This window comes from Thermoascus crustaceus (genome assembly GCF_041956765.1).
Source record: "Thermoascus crustaceus strain CBS 181.67 unplaced genomic scaffold VTN00scaffold_6, whole genome shotgun sequence".
Classification (NCBI taxonomy): Eukaryota; Fungi; Ascomycota; class Eurotiomycetes; order Eurotiales; family Thermoascaceae; genus Thermoascus; species Thermoascus crustaceus.
In genome coordinates, this window is record NW_027192532.1 from 1,589,320 (window position 1) to 1,606,914 (window position 17,595).

General features: G+C 51.5%; 6 protein-coding genes across 6 annotated transcripts; 5 read left to right on the plus strand and 1 right to left on the minus strand.

Moving 5' to 3' along the window:
- Nucleotides 1-1,063: 1,063 nt before the first annotated feature.
- On the plus strand, nucleotides 1,064-2,748 carry VTN00DRAFT_8868 (uncharacterized protein; the record flags this gene model as incomplete). Its single annotated transcript, XM_069435764.1, has 3 exons — nucleotides 1,064-1,215; nucleotides 1,553-1,744; nucleotides 1,833-2,748. 3 exons carry the CDS (start codon nucleotides 1,064-1,066, stop codon nucleotides 2,746-2,748), a joined length of 1,260 nt encoding a protein of 419 aa, XP_069285678.1.
- Nucleotides 2,749-3,388: 640 nt separating this feature from the next.
- Nucleotides 3,389-4,901, minus strand: VTN00DRAFT_8869 (uncharacterized protein; the record flags this gene model as incomplete). The annotated part of the gene is made up of 3 exons (XM_069435765.1): nucleotides 3,389-3,955; nucleotides 4,015-4,718; nucleotides 4,808-4,901. The coding sequence occupies 3 exons, from the start codon at nucleotides 4,899-4,901 to the stop codon at nucleotides 3,389-3,391; spliced, it is 1,365 nt and encodes a 454-aa protein (XP_069285679.1).
- Nucleotides 4,902-5,067: 166 nt separating this feature from the next.
- On the plus strand, nucleotides 5,068-5,572 carry VTN00DRAFT_8870 (uncharacterized protein; the record flags this gene model as incomplete). Its single annotated transcript, XM_069435767.1, has 2 exons — nucleotides 5,068-5,235; nucleotides 5,321-5,572. 2 exons carry the CDS (start codon nucleotides 5,068-5,070, stop codon nucleotides 5,570-5,572), a joined length of 420 nt encoding a protein of 139 aa, XP_069285680.1.
- A 1,449-nt stretch (nucleotides 5,573-7,021) lies between these two features.
- On the plus strand, nucleotides 7,022-7,652 carry VTN00DRAFT_8871 (uncharacterized protein; the record flags this gene model as incomplete). Its single annotated transcript, XM_069435768.1, has 3 exons — nucleotides 7,022-7,129; nucleotides 7,340-7,571; nucleotides 7,633-7,652. 3 exons carry the CDS (start codon nucleotides 7,022-7,024, stop codon nucleotides 7,650-7,652), a joined length of 360 nt encoding a protein of 119 aa, XP_069285681.1.
- A 1,225-nt stretch (nucleotides 7,653-8,877) lies between these two features.
- VTN00DRAFT_8872 (uncharacterized protein) lies at nucleotides 8,878-11,740 on the plus strand (the record flags this gene model as incomplete). Its single annotated transcript, XM_069435769.1, has 3 exons — nucleotides 8,878-11,298; nucleotides 11,367-11,607; nucleotides 11,685-11,740. 3 exons carry the CDS (start codon nucleotides 8,878-8,880, stop codon nucleotides 11,738-11,740), a joined length of 2,718 nt encoding a protein of 905 aa, XP_069285682.1.
- A 1,486-nt stretch (nucleotides 11,741-13,226) lies between these two features.
- Nucleotides 13,227-16,176, plus strand: VTN00DRAFT_8873 (uncharacterized protein; the record flags this gene model as incomplete). Its single annotated transcript, XM_069435770.1, has 7 exons — nucleotides 13,227-13,245; nucleotides 13,440-13,476; nucleotides 13,581-13,721; nucleotides 13,815-13,949; nucleotides 14,030-14,543; nucleotides 14,611-15,246; nucleotides 15,340-16,176. 7 exons carry the CDS (start codon nucleotides 13,227-13,229, stop codon nucleotides 16,174-16,176), a joined length of 2,319 nt encoding a protein of 772 aa, XP_069285683.1.
- Between the last annotated feature and the right edge of the window lie 1,419 nt (nucleotides 16,177-17,595).

A 17,595-nucleotide genomic window follows, 5' to 3' on the forward strand; every position in this document is an offset into this window, starting at 1 on the left:
GCCTCAAGATGTGAGGCCTCTTCCCTGGTGATGAATTCTGGTATATATATCACCAGGGGATCGTTAGAAAACAGATGCACTGTATAATGATGGTCAGGGCATGAGTAGTCTGGTAATGGTCTGTAATCTTCCCCTAGGGCTATCTGTTCGGAGGGGCTTGCGAAGCTGCCGGATAGAATGGACGCAATTGTAGCGAAATAGAGAAATGCTCTTTGCATGATGTTCCTCTATAGTAAACCCCGTTCCTGGATATTAGATATATATAAGTGGTATCAATGTCGAGATCACTTATCTACATACAGGACGAAATTCTGTCGGGTCAATTGTCATCAAATATGAAGATTTACTTTGTTCGAGAATGAGAATGGCGGATCTGCAAGTGATAATTTTCTTTTAATAAAGTCTGACTATATTTCTGGGTCATAACCGACAGCAAGCAGGGTACAGGGGCCGATGATACAAGCTGTAGTGCCGATGAAACAACGCATGTGTGAGCTTTGTGTTGGAAACACTCAGATAGCTACTCCTGAATGTATCATCTAAAAACTACGCAGTATAGCTCCCGTGAAATTATTACTATGCTTACTTTTATTTCTTCCCTGTGTTATTTTCCTTAATTGACGTTCATTTTCTTTTGTGGATTCTGGAGCCCCTCAAACCACTGAAAGCGCTTTATATTATCTGCATACCAGATACGCGGGATGCAGCAGATTATGCCAGAATCGGTTGTCTAGTATAATTTCGCTATGAAAGAAAGTACCAACTTCTTCCGAGTCAATGGCCTGGACTGTTTGAACTGAGCATCTCGAGACGTCACTAAAACTGGTACCCACCTGGTACCTAGTACGCATCAGCGTAGATACCTAGATTCCACCAAAGGTGCTATTTATTGTTTCCGGGGTCACACATTCAATTGCTTATCACACTTGTGATTCTTCACTTTAATACGAGGCCCTACTTCCTACCTAGTACCTGTACCTATACCTACATACATACCTGCTAGCTAGCTAGGTACTTTTATTTTATTCTCAAACGGGCCTGAACAACCGTTGCACCATCCACGATGGCAGGACCAGCATCGCGAAAGTCGTCAATAATATTGTTGTTATTTATTTATTTGACCGCGTTGGCAACCGCTGAAAACGTCCTGCACGTCTCTGAAGAGGAATTTAATTCTGTGACGGGGGAGAACACGATGGTTTTGGCTGCTTGTTCGTAAATCTTTCGAATCGTACTACACGCTATATATTCCCTTGCAGCATGACAACACCTTAAGATAAATCAGGCTGTACTAAGCGGACAGGCAAACTAACCGGTTGAGTATATATCGACAGTCACGTCTGTATGTACCTCTTTCTTCCTGATCCCACCTGATGGAGCCGTTCCTAACCTGGCATAATTTCCCCGCCCATCCGCCCGCTTGGATACTTACATATCTATATAGCCAGCAAGGTAGGTACCTACTATGAGTAGTAAATAAATATCCTCTCCATTTTAGACACCCCCCTTGCGGAATATAAACATCATGCTAACTCAATGACCAAAACCGCAGCGAACCCAGCACCGCCTTCATCCCCGAATACGAACGAGCAGCGGCGCGCCTCAACGTACCTTTTCTCAACGTCAATTGCTCCGTTGAGACTGCGCTCTGCGCGAGACACGACGTCAACGCGTACCCGGCGATCAGGCTCTTCAGGGGTCCGGAGAACTATACCCGGTATCGGGGGCCGAGGACGGCTGAGGCGTACGGATACTTCCCTCTACATCCCATAAAGTCTATTTGCATTTATGCAATGGAGAAATATTAAATAACGTGATTACCACAACGACAGAATAACATCCTACGTCCTCAAATCCTCCCTGCCCCCCATAACCCTCCTCGACAGCAGATCCAGCATCCAAACATTCAAACGGATCGACTCGAAAGTCTTCATCGCGTACCTTGACCCTCCCTCATCATCATCATCATCATCATCATCATCATCATCATCTTCAACCCTCGCAGAAATCTTCACCGCAACCGCACACACCCACCACGGATCCTTCATCTTCGGCCTAACATTCGACCCGTCCCTCGCAGCGCTCGATAACCTCCCCGTCCCATCCATCGCGTGCTACGACCTCCTCGAGAACGATAACGAGGCCCTCGCTGGTCCTTTTACGCGAGAGCAACTGGAGGGGTTTGTGACTGCCATGTCGAGGCCGGTTATTGGGGAGATGGGTCGGAGGAATATGAATGATTATTATTACAACCTGTTACAGAAGGGTAGGGGTAAGGGGAGATCGCTACTGGTGTATATTTTCTATCCGAATCCACGGTCACGGGTGCGTCTAAGACGAGAGCTTGTGCCGCTGGCGAAGCGGTTCCGGGACAGGGTTACGTTTGTGAGTATCGATGCGGGTGAGTACGGGTATGTTGCGGCGGGTCTGGTTCAGGATCTCCAGCAGGGGGAGGAACAGGTGGGGTCGGGGCAGCAGGCGGGGTTAGGGTTATCTTTCCCTGCCGTGATAGTGCACGATGTCGTGAAGGATGAGGTGTTTGTGTATGACCAAAGAAAGAAGGAGGGGATTCGGGCGGAGGGGGTGGAGAGGTTGCTTGTGGATGTGTTAAGGGGACAAGCGGAGCCGGGGGTTCAGGTGTTTGGCTTGGATGATGATGGGGATGGGGATAGAGATAAAGAAGGGGATGATGGTGGAAAAGAGGAGCAGGGAGAGGCGCAGAAGGCAAGAAAACATGATGAATTGTAGAGTATCAGTACTGGAGGCACTATACAGGGCATGTGCTGTATGTGTATAAAATGTCAGAGGGCACATTAATGCCTGTGTTTTTCTTCTGTCCCTCATGCTTGACACGGGAAAGAACTGCGGGGGCGGGGAAGGTGGAATTGAAGTATTACCGTGCATGGTGTACTCTATGGAGAGAGATGATCAATACAGACGATTAGCAGTCCAACGTTGCCTTAGGTATCCGTACAACTTGATCCAGCTTCGATTGGCTCGAGGTCGGTGCTTATCGCCGATGCACCACCCTCTTGCTGGCTCGTGGAAAGGATAAAGGACAAGGAGACAAGTGGCTGGAATAAACAATATATGTATACGAATGCTTGCATATGTACAGTGTGATTGAAGAAATGATGATTAAGACAAGGAACCGAATACAAGGGAATGGATATCTAAATACAGGGCCAAGACCTTATCCAGATACACAGATCGAAGATCAGCAAGATCGACATGCAAAAAAGTGGGAAAATTGCTCCAATAAAAACGATTTCAAATCTAACACCATGCACTCCAAAACCGAGTCCCATTCTTCATGTTGATAATCCAAACACTTGGTCTAAATACTGACCAACATAGTGGAACACTCCCAAGCCAACGTCCTCCCAAACTATGATACCACCCACCAGGCGCCACCCACTGCACATATTATTATGAATCCCGTAAGAATTCCAGCGCCCGCGCGATCGGCGACGGTGATCTCCTCCTGATAGATTCCCAGCGGCCCGGGTGTCCTGCCCATTCCTGCATTCACATCACCCTTGCTGGTGCCTCCGGTTTTCTTCGTCACCCGCGGGGGAACGTAGTCGATGAGATTCGACTGGAAGACTTCCATGGCGCTCATCTGCTCGCCGACGCCGGTGCTTCCATCAAACGCTGCACCCTCGGTCCAACGCAGCCCGCAGGCATTGTTGGGTCCGTTGCACTGCAGGGCGGCGGCCTTAGCGGAGGCTTGCAGTTTTGGCATGATAAGTTCGTGGGTGAACGGTGCCAGTTTGACGGTCGCTGCCATCCAGCGCGTAAGGTAGGCTTTGAAGGAGCGTTGGTCGACGTTGCATTTGCCGTTGCCCTCGCAGGCGACTTCGGTCATGACGTTGGGCACTTTCTTGGAGAAGAAGAGCTCCGAGCCTTTTATGATGCCCTCCAGACGCGTTTTCCAACGTTCATCGCCATTGGTCTAGGAATTAATCAGTCGACACAGATCACACAAATTCTTTTTTCTATTAAGAGACGTACAAAGTTGTACATGTTCGCTGCACCATGCAGATAGACACCGAGATTGTATGACCACTGAATGTGGTTGATACCCGTGCAGTTCTGCGTATCGTCCGTTCCGTCGAAAAACTGGTAAGTCGGGCTCACAAGCCCAATAGCCGTTACCCAGTCCCAGGTTTTCTCCGCCCACTCTGCGTACGTCGCGTTCCCGGTGTACATCGCGAGTCGTGAGGCTATGTTGAAAAAGCAGCCGTTCGAAATGGTATTCTTGTAGTTGTAACCGTTGTTGAACGTAAAGATCTGCCACTTAAGACCCCCACCGCATGTTTCATTGTCCCAGCGTGGGTACTGCGTGTTGAAAACGGCCTGCGCCAGCGCAAGCCACTGAGGTTGGTCTTCGGGAGGGTTGGGATAGTTGACCTCGGCGGCCGACATGGCAGCCAGGCCCCAGAAGCCCTGGTCATCGTTACCAAGCGTTTTCGACTGATTTGGCGGCATGTAGTTTCTGTCGGGACCAGTTTGCCATAGTAGGGCTTGGGTCGTTATAGCATTGTATTCATCATCCCCGGTGTAATACCAGTAGTCTACCAACGCTCCAAACATAGCGCCAGCTTCCCACCAGTAGTAAGGGTCAGGCAGATTGCCAGGTACGTCTCCCGGTCGGTATCCAGTGTAGTATTGTAGCATTCCTTCCGCTGCGGTCTTTGCTGCTGCTTTGATAGAGTCTGGAGCACGGTGAGCAATCCAGCACGAGCGAACTAAGAACGACCCCTCAACCCAACGATCAAGGGGTCTGCAAGTCACTCCGACTTACTTGGGTCTCCCAGATCGAGATCAATGGATGCTTGCGCCACCTGGGCAGCAAGCAGTGCACTGGACAGAAAGGCTCCCCATGACGGGAACGCCATGCGGGGAAAGTATCGTGCGAGTCTCATCGTCGTGAGAACAGAAAGATATCACAAAAGAAGGAAAGAACGAGTGTCAGGGCTGGCAGAAGCAGCCGGCCACTTAAAATAACGAGCGAATTAGTACTGCCGGAATGATGTCGAGTCCAATGGTAGTCGTTGTCAAGTCATGAGAACGGTGGGCGAGGACAAGGAGAACCACGTGAGGCGGAGGACTGCAATACAGTGGAGGGTAAAGGTCGGTCTGATATATCCGGACTCGAACTGCTGCGGCAGAATTTGTTACGAGTCAAGCCGCCGGAAGGATTACGACAGGGCCAAGAAGACGGCGGAAAGAGTCAGGGGGCCACAGCCAGCGGGACGAGATCAAGGAGCTGAGGATATGGCAAGGCCAAGATGGAAAAGAAAATAACACGGTCCAGGACTGTCAAGGAGCGGACGCTGGCATACAGCCAGACAGGCAGCCTTACCGGAGATGGAAGAGGGGTTGGAGAGATGGAGGAGTCGATGACGGCGACGGGGAGGAAGCCGGAGAGGAAAAGAAGGAGGAACAGAAGCGTCCCCCCATGATTGTTATCATCTTCTGGGCGGGCAGCGTGAAGCCCAATTCCACGAGTTGCACGAGCGCCAGAAGCGTCGCCAAGTTGCAGCCACCGGAGGCCGCGGACCAGTAGCCCTCCACTGCCAAGGAGCTTAACAAAAAGGAGTCAACCTGGCGGGCCTGGACGGTTTCGCTGCGTCTTGGCGGGTTACGCTGGCGGCGGGCGGCTTCAAAGGCTGTCCGGATGGAGCTCCAGCCTGTCCTGTTCTCAAAGGAAGAGAGGTGAGGTGACTGATCTGGAGGCCCGGATGAGGGCTGCTGCTGGCGGCAGGTATACAGTCGATCCCTCGGGCGTGGATCCCCAGATTTTCAGGTCTAGACTTCTGACCGCCAGTGGAACTGCTCCGGACGTCTCTGCGTCCGCGCCAGAGCGGATCATCGGGACGGTTCATCAGCGTCTGCTGCTGGACAACATGCAGCGCGTAGCGAAACACGATAAAAAACACCTCTGCAGGACTCTGCTCGGTACTGTACGCGGTGCACCGGCATCAAGGTGTTTGATAGTGGATGTCTGGTCTGAAACCTGTTTTGGCCTGGCACCCGCCGCTATGATTGGCGCCCTGCGATCGTCTGACAGCCTATTTACTGCCGGAGGAAAGATCACCAGATACTACCGCCTTCACGGTATATGGAGCACGGTACTATTGGTGACCTTTTATTTTCTTTAGGACTCGGGCTCGGATGTCCAGGGCTACTAAAATACTAAAAAATAAAAGAGCTCTGTGCAGAAGCTTCTTCGGTGGACTGTCAATGTATACTGACAGTGCTTTTGTGTCTCTAGGCAGCTTCTTTTTTTTTTTTCAATGTCTGGATAAACGAACCCAAAACCTTTTTTTAATTTTTCTCTGGCCACACACTAGCCGTATCGGCATTCGTATTCTGCAGCCCATGGGCCTAGGTCCATTCCAATCGCCACGCGAAGTGGCTAGGTCCTAACGGTTGTAGCCGTGCACAGCCGCAGCTGGTCTCACGGCAACAAAGGCAGGTAACTATTAGCAGTAGGGGGAACGAAGATGAGCCAGCGGTGGGCTGTCTGCATAAGTACCGGTGGACACACAAGGCTGTGCATAAGAACAGCATGGCATAAGACACCTCTGAGATCTTTTGGAAAATCATTTGTGCTTCAGCTGCCTGTGAGGTTCTTGCAGCATCTGTAGGTCGTAAAAATAGCATTCCATTCCTTGCGGTTGACGGCCAGTCACGTGCCTGTGCCCTGACAAAGCCGAAACGCATCTCCAGACGGCCGCGGCGGGCGGCGCTCATCACACCCTGTCAGCTTCCCAGTGCCTCAATCCGTGTCTTCCCTTCTCTCCTTCTGCTTCTCACTAATATCCCTTCACGCGCATCACGACCATCTCCTCCTCATCTGGCTCTTCCATCGACGTCTGACGACTGATACCCGCATCACGACCTGTTACTGAAGAAGAGCTCTTTCGTGTTCCACCCTCTGCCAGTCTGCCCGCGGATCCACCAGATCCCGCAACCACTCACCTGAACCCTTCAACGACCTTGAACAGTCACCATGGCCGACCGCGAACAGCCGTATGATCCCTACATCCCCTCGGGCTCGGGTGCCCCTGGTGGGAGCGCCACCCACAGTGGAAATCAGAGGACGGCCGCATTGCAGGCGGTAGGTTCTCCCCTCGATCTTCGCTTTGTTATGATCATGAGGCATCGCACATCCGCTTAGAGGCTGCGAATGGATTGTATTCGCTGTCCATGGCATAAATTGCCCTTGCGCATCTGCCTCGCTAATAGATGCAGGGAGCTGGATGTTTATTCTATGCGAAGGGGTTGCATGTTTCAGTTGTGGGACTTGCGCTGACTTAATCGTCCATAGCAAATCGATGACACCGTCGGGGTGATGCGCGAGAACATCAACAAAGTCTCACAGCGTGGAGAGCGTCTCGACTCGCTTCAGGACAAGACCGACAACCTGGCTGTATCTGCCCAGGGCTTCCGCCGAGGAGCCAACCGTGTGAGGAAGCAGATGTGGTGGAAGGACGTCAAGATGCGCATATGCATGATCGTTGCCATCATAATCCTGCTGGTGGTCATCATTGTCCCTGCTGGTATGCTCGCCCCTCGAGATTTCCTGTTCCCCGAAAACTGGTACTAACACAGCTTGTGTAGTTGTCGCAACCAAGCATTAAGCTTACACGTACGGTGAACTGTTCTTCGGCTGGATTTTGGTTTGTTTTTACGGTGTATTCCTGTTACGGACGATGCGGAGAGGAGCTCTTTACCCCGAGGAGCCCTGTTCCCTCAAGACTACCCTGTTTTCATGACTGCACCCTCCTCTCTCTCTCTCCACCTTCGGCGCTGCGAGCTGATCTGATTCCTGGATGGGCGATGACATACGACTCGTCGATGGTGAAGCTGTGTAAATGATACTCTGGCGATTTTCTCTGCGTGTTTGACTCTGTTTCTTCTAGTACCTCTTAGCGGGTTATAATGAATCGACTGTCGGATTACTTTGCTATGCACTGGCATTGACATTCCGAACTCTGTTTCTCTGCTTTTAAATACGTTGTAGGAGGGTGTAGAAATAGGTGGAGAAGTATTGTATACGTCCCGTAAGACGCTGTCAGAGGAAGAGATGCATATCATCGACGTCAGATCGGAGAACGCGGTGCTGAGCCTAAATCTATAAGATAATCTCGGGCGAATGAGATTTCGGACTGAGATCGGGCTGAGATCGGGTTCTCAACCGGCGCTGTCTCTGGAACCGGACACCGACGGTGGGGTTGCTCTCTTCACGTTGCTTTTGCTGTAAAAAAAAAATAAAAAAGGGGCCGGAGGTTTTGGAGGGGTCACGCGTTGTCGGCTTGGGCGCTCCGTACTGGAGAGCAGCAGCCTTAAAGAGGGACACCGCGGAGACGATCGTTTTTGGCCTCCGAAAGTCGCAGCCAAGAAAAAGAGCACGAGAGGCGCCTTTTCTGCCCCAGCCACTCTCACCACCATGTTATTCTGCCGTAAGAGGGTTCAATTGGGGACGTAGTCTACTGTTCACACCGCATACTTTTGCGTTTGTTTTAGATAATAACCAGGATTGTTCACTGTAGACAGTGTGAAAATTCCTCAGGGCTGCGCAGCCACAGAGGGGATCTGCCGCGGAAGAGAAGGTTCGCGGCGCCAGAGGGCTCGACACCGCCCGCTTCCACCCCAGACCCAGCAAAAAGCGCTCCGACGCAAGCGCCGTAAATTTCGTAGCACCGGCCAGCTGGGGAGCAGAAAATCCCTTCCAACCCGCGCAGTCAATCCCTTCACCAGCTTTCTCCCCTCGATCTCACCTTTAAAGCCCCCATTGACCATCTCTTGACTGTGCCTAGGGCCCTGTCCGCCGGCGATCGAAGCTGCCGCATGTTGGTCGACAAGATGCTGTCCCTTCGCCCTGCTGTGCGGAGAGCTGCTACCAAGCCCCTCCGTGCTCTCTCCGCACCGCAGCATGCGCTCTCCCCAGCAAGACTCGGCTCTGCCGCTGTCCTGCGGTCCAGGCAGGCCTTGACTGCGTCTTCCTCTCTCGTCTTACAGAGGCGTCTCTATGCTCGGTCCGCGGATCCTCAGCTGTCCACCCGTTCAACCGTTGTGCAGCTGTTGAGTAATATCGGGTCCAAGCGTGAGGTCCAGCAGTACCTGTCCCACTTCACCTCCGTATCTTCCCAGCAGTTCGCGGTGATCAAGGTTGGCGGTGCCATCCTCACAGAGCATCTGCAGACCCTGTCGTCCGCCCTCGCGTTCCTCAACCATGTCGGTCTCTACCCAATTGTTGTCCACGGTGCTGGTCCTCAGCTCAACAAGATCCTCGAAGATGCGGGCGTGGAGCCCCACTTCGAGGATGGTATCAGAGTGACGGATGGCAAGACTCTGGCTCTGGCCAGGAAGCTGTTCCTGGAGGAGAACCTGAAGTTGGTGGAGGAGCTGGAGAGTATGGGTGTGAGGGCGCGCCCCATCACCTCGGGTGTCTTCTCTGCGGACTACCTTGACAAGGAGAAGTACGACCTGGTTGGAAAGATCAACAAGGTCGACAAGAAGCCAATTGAGGCGGCTATCCAGGCTGGCTGCCTCCCGATTTTGACCTCCATGGCCGAGACTCCAGAGGGTCAGGTGCTCAACGTCAACGCCGATGTGGCGGCTGGCGAGCTGGCACGCGCCCTGCAGCCACTGAAGATTGTCTACCTTGCCGAGAAAGGTGGTCTGTTCAATGGTGACACTGGAGAGAAGATCTCCGTCATCAACCTGGATGAGGAATACGACCACCTGATGAAGCAGTGGTGGGTGCGTCACGGAACGCGCCTGAAGATCAAGGAGATGAGAGAGCTGCTCATGGACCTGCCCCGCACTTCCAGCGTTGCTATCATCCACCCTGCGGACCTCCAGAAGGAACTGTTCACTGATTCCGGAGCGGGTACTCTGATCAGGAGAGGAAACAAGGTCCATACGAAGTCATCTCTTTCCGAGTTCGAGGATCTGGAGGCCCTGAAGGATGTTCTGGTCCGGGACCGTGAAAGCCTGGATGCCAGGGCTACTGTGGACAGATATGTTCAAGGCTTGAAGGACCGCGAGTTCAAAGCTTACTTCGATGAGCCCATGGAGGCTTTGGCTGTTGTTCTGCCTGCGCAGAAGGGAACTTCCTTTGCTCACCTGTCTACGTTCACCATCACCAAGTCCGGCTGGCTGACCAATGTCGCTGACAACGTCTTCGCAAGTATCAAGAAGGACTTCCCCAAGCTGGTCTGGACTGTCAAGGAGGATGACGAGAACCTTACCTGGTTCTTCGACAAAGCCGATGGCAGCCTGACCCGCGATGGTGAGGTTCTTTTCTGGTATGGTGTGCAGAGCGGCGAGGAGGTCAAGGAGTTGGTCCTTGAGTTCAGCAAGCACGGGCGTGAGATGCTGGGCGATATCAACCTCGAGTCTCAGCTCCACCGCGCTGCTCAGGCTGCCGCTAACATTGCTAGCGGTGCTGGTGCCAGTGCTACTGTTTCTCAGCAGAAGCGGTCGTTCTCCACCAGCCGCGATGCGAACGCTCTTCGTGCCGCTCGACGAAGGCCCGCTGTCGGGGCTGCGTATGCAATCCGCTCGTACTCTACTACCAACCCTAACCCTCCACTTGGAGAGAAGAACTACTCGAACACTCAGCCGTCCAAGGTCGCTCTCATCGGAGCTCGCGGTTACACCGGTCAAGCTCTGATCAACCTGCTCAATGCCCACCCTCACATGGACCTGCGCCATGTCTCGTCCCGTGAGCTGGCGGGGAAGAAGCTCCAGGGATATGACAAGCGCGAGATCACGTACGAGAATCTCAGCCCTGAGGACGTGCGACGCATGGCCCAGAACGGAGACATTGACTGCTGGGTCATGGCTCTGCCAAACGGAGTCTGCAAGCCTTTCGTTGACGCCGTTGATGAGGGTTCCAACAAGGGCAGCGTCATCGTTGACCTGAGCGCTGACTACCGTTTTGACCCGAACTGGACCTACGGTCTCCCTGAGCTGGTCAGCCGTTCGACCATCGCCCGCGCGACTCGCATCGCAAACCCAGGCTGCTATGCCACCGCTGCCCAGCTCGGCATCGCACCGCTCGTCCCATACCTTGGCGGCCAGCCGACTATCTTTGGTGTCTCCGGATACTCGGGAGCGGGCACGAAGCCAAGCCCGAAGAATGATGTTAATAACCTCACCAACAACATCATCCCCTACAGCTTGACGGATCACATCCACGAGAGGGAGATCAGCTCCCAGTTGGAAACCAACGTTGCCTTCATTCCTCATGTCGCCGTTTGGTTCCAGGGTATTCACGTAAGCCGGCCCTTCATCTATCATGTTTCGCATTTCCAGGAAGTTGATCATTGCTAACCTTCCTCCAGCACACCATCAGCATGCCTCTCAAAGAGGAGATGACCTCTCGTGACATCCGCAACATCTACCAGGAGCGTTACGCCGGCGAGAAGCTCGTCAAGATAGTTGGTGAGCCTCCTCTTGTCAAGAACATCGCCGGTAAGCACGGCGTCGAGATCGGTGGTTTTGCTGTCCACTCAAGCGGCAAGCGGGTGGTTGTCTGCGCCACCATCGACAACCTGCTGAAGGGAGCTGCTACCCAGTGTCTGCGTAAGTCAACCTATTGTCATTTTATCACCCTCTTCTTCAAGGCATGAAATGCTGACGCTATTTTTTACCCTCCACAGAAAACATGAACCTCGCCCTTGGATACTCGGAGTACGAAGGCATTCCACTGGAGTAAATCTGGAAAAAGAAAGAACACGAGTAGATTGGCACGCCTTTTCTTCTTTGTTAGCCTGTAAAGAGAAAATGGAGAAATATATCAGAACTGGGGTTCCATTTGTTTGTCTTGGACGAGCCTCATACGATGCACTGGCTTCATCGGATTCTAGACCTGCGTCCACCTCTCTCCGTATGCCCCATACCCGACTCGTCATCAATCTGGTTGACAGTTGATGTACTATCTCTTTTCGCTTCCCCAAGTTTTGCTTTGTTCCTTTTTCCCTCCATTTAGGCGGCAGTCATGGCCTGGTCTTGCGATGCTTCTTTTTTCTTCTATAGATGTCAAGTGGTTTATATGTCATCGTCCATTTCGTTTTTCTTGCTTGATATACTAGGGTTTCATTTGGTGGTGATGAATGTTGATGAAAAAAAGGGAGAGGGAGAATAAAACATCGAGAGCCTCACAGGCGGAGAGAAAAGAGAAACAAATGTTGGATGTTCTATTTTGATTTCTGATCCTCATCCACCTTCAAATCATCGGTGTGACTTTCCTCTCTGACTATCAGCAATTCCTACTGTATATTTCCGGTACCTCCTTAGACTGTTGTTAAGTGACCAACAGATCGGGACGTTTTACATGCGCAACCCCCGTCTCAAGGGTCTTAGAAGGACTCTGGCTTACACAGCACTGTCTATGGGCGGAGTTGTACGGTCCTGCTCCTATATCACCGAGAATAATATATTTAAAATAGTGATCAAAAGGTACGTAGGCTGCTTTCCCCTTACCGTCTGAGACATTCTATTGAGTGAGCCACCCGTACAGGGGTCGCTGTGCTTCGATCTCTGCGTTCGTTTTATCTTACTACATCTCCTTTCCCTATATCTCATGCTTTCAGATCTACTACAGCACTTCCCTTCTCAACCTCACGGTTTTGAGGCGTAGAAGACCGATCTACTATACCCTCTAGAACGTCCTGCCTGCCTGCTTAGCTCCGTTATCCTCCAGCATATCAAATCAGCCAGCTGGAATCTTGCTCGGCTTGATAGATAGATCCTCGTCCATTAACGGTGGTGTGCTTAACCTAATTCAACCAAAGCCAATCGAGTCGAGTACTTGAGGTCTAGTACCTAAGTCACCGCCCGCGTCGAGGGTACGCCGTCCGGCGAGCACCCGCACTCGCACCTCACCTGCTCGGTTAGGGTTACATCGACCTCGACCTCGACCTTCTGCTACCTGCGTCCGCCTACGTCCACTCTCTCTGGACGCGACGCGTCAAGTTCCTCTCCAATTTCATCTGCACCGTGAAGGATATAAGACCCTATCCATCTAATACGCTCGTCTGAAGCCGAGATTGAGACTCGTGGTGGACGCGGTTCGATTCGATTTTCGACAGGCAGAATCGATGCAGGACTGAGAGACGAGAGGAAAGAGAGAACCTGACAAAGGGGATGACGGAGTGGCAGAGCTGGTTGGATGAAGATAAGGAAAAGGATAAGAGGGCAAGATGTTTTACAGTCATGAGAGTGCGTCTGATTTACCCTTTCATCCTATCCCTTATCCACTCTGTCTTTCTATCGCGTCGTGGAATGGGAGACGGAGGTCTTTATCCAGTTCTATTCGCTGTGATTCTTCGTCTCATGGTCAAGGGTCACACTTTTCTGTCCGAGTATATTTCTTGAAATCGGAAGAACGGGCTGACAACATTACTCTTCTGCAGTTCTCACGTCGCGTGAGCACGGGGTTGCAACGATATGGTAAGTTTTAATTTCCGGTCCTTTCTTTCTCTTCCTCTCCTTCTGTGCCACGTCTTGTTCCCTATCTCGCGCCTTTTCTTTCTGTCGAAGTAACAAAAATATAGGCTCGTCGCGACTCTGGGCTCAAAGTCTGCCGCTAGAAAGGTAAACCGCAAAGCCATCCTCGACGTGGATGTCCCGAAGGCATGCGACACAATCATGCACCCTGAGGCTCCGATGGCGCTGAGACTTCAGGGGAATTTGCTGTAAGTACTTTTAATTAGTAGTTCTGATCCTTTTCTAGTCTTCTTTCCGAGTATTTTATTTTCTTGGACTGTTGACCATTCTGGATCGCACAGGTACGGCGTGTCGAGGGTATATAACCAGCAGTGCGGATACGCCCTCACAGATACCCAGGCCATGCACGATAGGATGAGGACCATGCTGAAGGTCGTGCATGGGGGTGGATTAGACCCAGATGCTGGGAAGGCGAGGTTCGTGCTCCCTCTGGGGTCTCTATAATTCCAAGCTATTTCACATGGAAATAATTCGCTGAGTATTAATACCTAAACAGGCCTGATGAGCTCGTCATTCCATACGATCCGTCCTTTGTGCCTGAGATAAATCTCCCAACGTTCGATCTCGACTTTGCCTCCCTCAGCGCGATGACTGAAATCAGCTCAAGCCGCCAATCCAGTCTCCTGCTAACGCAAGTCCACGGCTCGAGTCTCTCGAGTCATCTGGGGCATGTGTCTCCTCGTCTGGATATCTCCTCTTCTGATATCGTGATGGGAGACTTTGGTGTTGGGGGATTTCAAACCGCAAGTGATATGGGCAGCTCTGTGCAAAAGGGCGGCCGGTCTGGTGGTGTCAGGCATTCCATCTTTGGGGATGAGGAAGAAGGTATCCTTCTTCAGCCGGATTTCGAGTTTGACGAGGAAGGAAATATCGTTGAGCTTGCGGTGAAGAAAGGACCACGGGATAGGGTTTCGCAAAGACAGGCCGCAAGTCGAAATCCAAGTGAAGCCCCGATCACAGGTAGAGTGAGGGAAGAAACTGGGGAGGGATTTCTTTTCGACCAGGGACAGGTACGTACCATGTGATATATACACTGAGCACTTGGTACATCTTTACTGACATTAAGCTTCTATGTAGCCTGGTGAGCAAATGCACCTGGATGAGGATAACGGCGCACTAATTGGAGACGAGAATGGCATCTTGCCTCCTGGTGTACCGTTCCCCAGGAGGCGTCCAGGTCTCCTCCCTGATCCCGACTACATAGAGGAAGAAGAAGTTGGAGGAGCGGCACCTCAAACTCGTGAAACTGCCATGCGTCGGAACAAGAAGAGAGCTCCTTTAAATCTACCCATCGATGAACGCCAGGAACTCCGCAACGCAGACCTGGCCCAGTGGAATAACGAATATCTGCGCAACATGGCGGTAGCTTCCAAGCAGAAGGAGCAGAATCGGATGGTTACCCAGACAAGGAGAAACGCCGCCTTCTGGGTCTTTGGTCAAGGGATCGGCTCTGTGGGAGTCGGGCTAGGTACTTCTCATGTTGCACATCCTCTTGATCAGTTCTCAGGAGAGCAGCTTCTGGCGACTTTGCAGGGACAAGAGCCAAGGAGCAGGGGAAGGAAACGCCGTCATGGTAGCGTTGATGAGAGCAGCGAGCCTGGAAGCAAAGGCAGGCGTGTGCGTCCTCGGGAGGAGGGTGATGAGAATCCACAGCATGTTAGCCGTGGAGAAGAAGGCATGGTGTCCACTGATGGCGATGGGATTATGCATGAGGTTTGTTATCCATTACTGCTACGCACTCTTCTGCTTTGTCCTTTGGTGTTCCCACTCACCAGTTTTATGTGTACTCTGACATCACATATACAGGACGTTGAGATTGGCCGCCATGGACCACCGTCCCTTCACGATGACCATTCTTCCCAGATGCCATGGAACCTCACAGCTTCTATTCGGGGATCCCGTCATGGATCCTCCGTCGGTCTCCCTCATCCGTTCGGAAGTCTCGGCGAATTCTCCTCCCGTGGAGGACCAGGACCCCTTTCTGCCACTGGCTTCCGCAGACCTGGGAGTCGTCTCACGAGTGCCAGCCCTCTTGCTGGACGTGGGCTTGGACTTGATCTCGCTGGACATGACGCGCTCAGCAGCCTTTCAATTCCCGGAAATGAAGGCGACGATCTAGATATCCTGGGCGGATTTGACCTCAATACTTATCTCGAGGGCGAACTTGATGCGGGTCGCAGAGCAGCTACGGCCGGAGCAGGCGCAGAAGCTCATGACTCCTTTCAACTCTTTGGCCCAGCCGCCGCCGTTGATACCCAGACTGCAGCGCAGTCCCAATGGTTGGCTGCGATGCTAGACCAGGAGAGTAGGAATTTCCTCGAGTTTGTCAGGAATCGGATTGAGGCTCCTCCTGCTGCTGCTGACCATGAGACGCTTGTGACTAAGAGACGCGATGGAGCTGAAGCAGATGACACATTATCTGAGGCTGAGAGACAGAACCAGGAATCCAGGAAAGAGATTACCTTCTCGGCTCTTCTGCCACCTGAATCGAACACTCGCGTCGTAGCCACTCAGGGACTGATGCATGTTCTGACCCTTGCCACGAAGGGTATCCTGGCCGTTCGCCAAAAACAAGATGCTGATGAGAATGAAGGCGAAGAGAACGCATTCGGCGAGATCTTTCTCAGTGTCACTGAGTCTTAAGGACTCCAAGACAGACTCTTTTTACCGGTTGTTACTGGTAGCTGCTCATGATGGAACGAATCCTTCGGTTCTTTCCCCAATGGCGCTAGTATGTGCCTGGGAAGCTTTAATTCCCTTTTAAAATTTTCACGTTACTCAGTTCTTATTTGCGACGATTTATGACTCCTATCTATTACCGGCAAGATGATATGGGTGTGCATCGACGGGAGCATACTTTATTTGTTTCTTTTCTTTCACGGGCTGATCTAAGTTGTAATGCGGTGGTTCTTTCTTTTCATGGAGGTTATTTATTTATTTACCAGGTGGTTATTTTCTGCCTTCTAATTTCTGTTTTTACGAAGTTTTCAAGATTTATATGGCGTTTCTGACACGGGCGGACAAGGCAAGGAGGTGGCTTCGGGATGGGGATGTATGTGTGGAACTGTTATTTCTCTCCACTATTTCATTTTATCTTCCTTTTCTTCGACGATATCATGCTCGCAGATCTGTTTGTTGCTCCTTTGAGTTTTATGTTCTCGAAAAATTAAATGGTTCTGTTAAGTTTCGTGACGATCATTTAGTACAGATACACCAACATACGACATCCATACGATGTTACCAGGAACGGTCACACTTACGACTTACGAGCCTTACAACGTATGATACCAGTACATGGGTTAGCTCTCAACAATAAATAACATGCGGAGCTTCTAGCTAGCTGTCTTCGATGAATGTATGATTTTAACTCACCCTCGCCAGAAATGAGAATAGAGGAGATGGAAGCTAAGATAAGACGATCTTCCAGTATGTATAGCCTGACTGCTGCCTGCAGGCAGCGATTTGTAAGCAAGCAAAATTTTTGGAGTTCATCGCAAGTCGCGGATATACTTGGGTGGGCGACAGCGACGCGTTTCTGCGCGCGCGCGAGCTCAGCTGATCTCGAGTTCTTGACGTAGCTGTCTGGGTACCTTAGGTAGAGCTCGACCTTGGACACACACCGCTCTCCGTAAGCAGTAGGCAGGCAAGGCACATGGCCAGTAAATTCATGCTTACCTTGAAACCTTAAGCTCTGCAGCTTCCAGGGACCACGGCATGACAAAAAATGGGATTTCTGAAGTGACCTGACAGGTACTTGATTGTAGATACCAATCGTAGATAGGTCCGATATAAGTATAAATTACGAGTGACGCTACAGTACGTAAGATAGGCTAAGTATTTTAGCAGGCTGCTGAGGCGGTAAGACGATGACACGGGGATATCCCTGCAACTCTGCGAGACTCGAGTCTGCATGAATATTATAATAATGGACATTCGTCAAGATCCTGAGGCAGCCAGGCCGAGAGAGCCGGCAAGAGCAAAGCACCGCCATTTATAACCAAATACTCCGGTCATTTCCACTTCCTTTGACGTGTTCAAAGCGCCATGTCTTGTCTCAAAAAG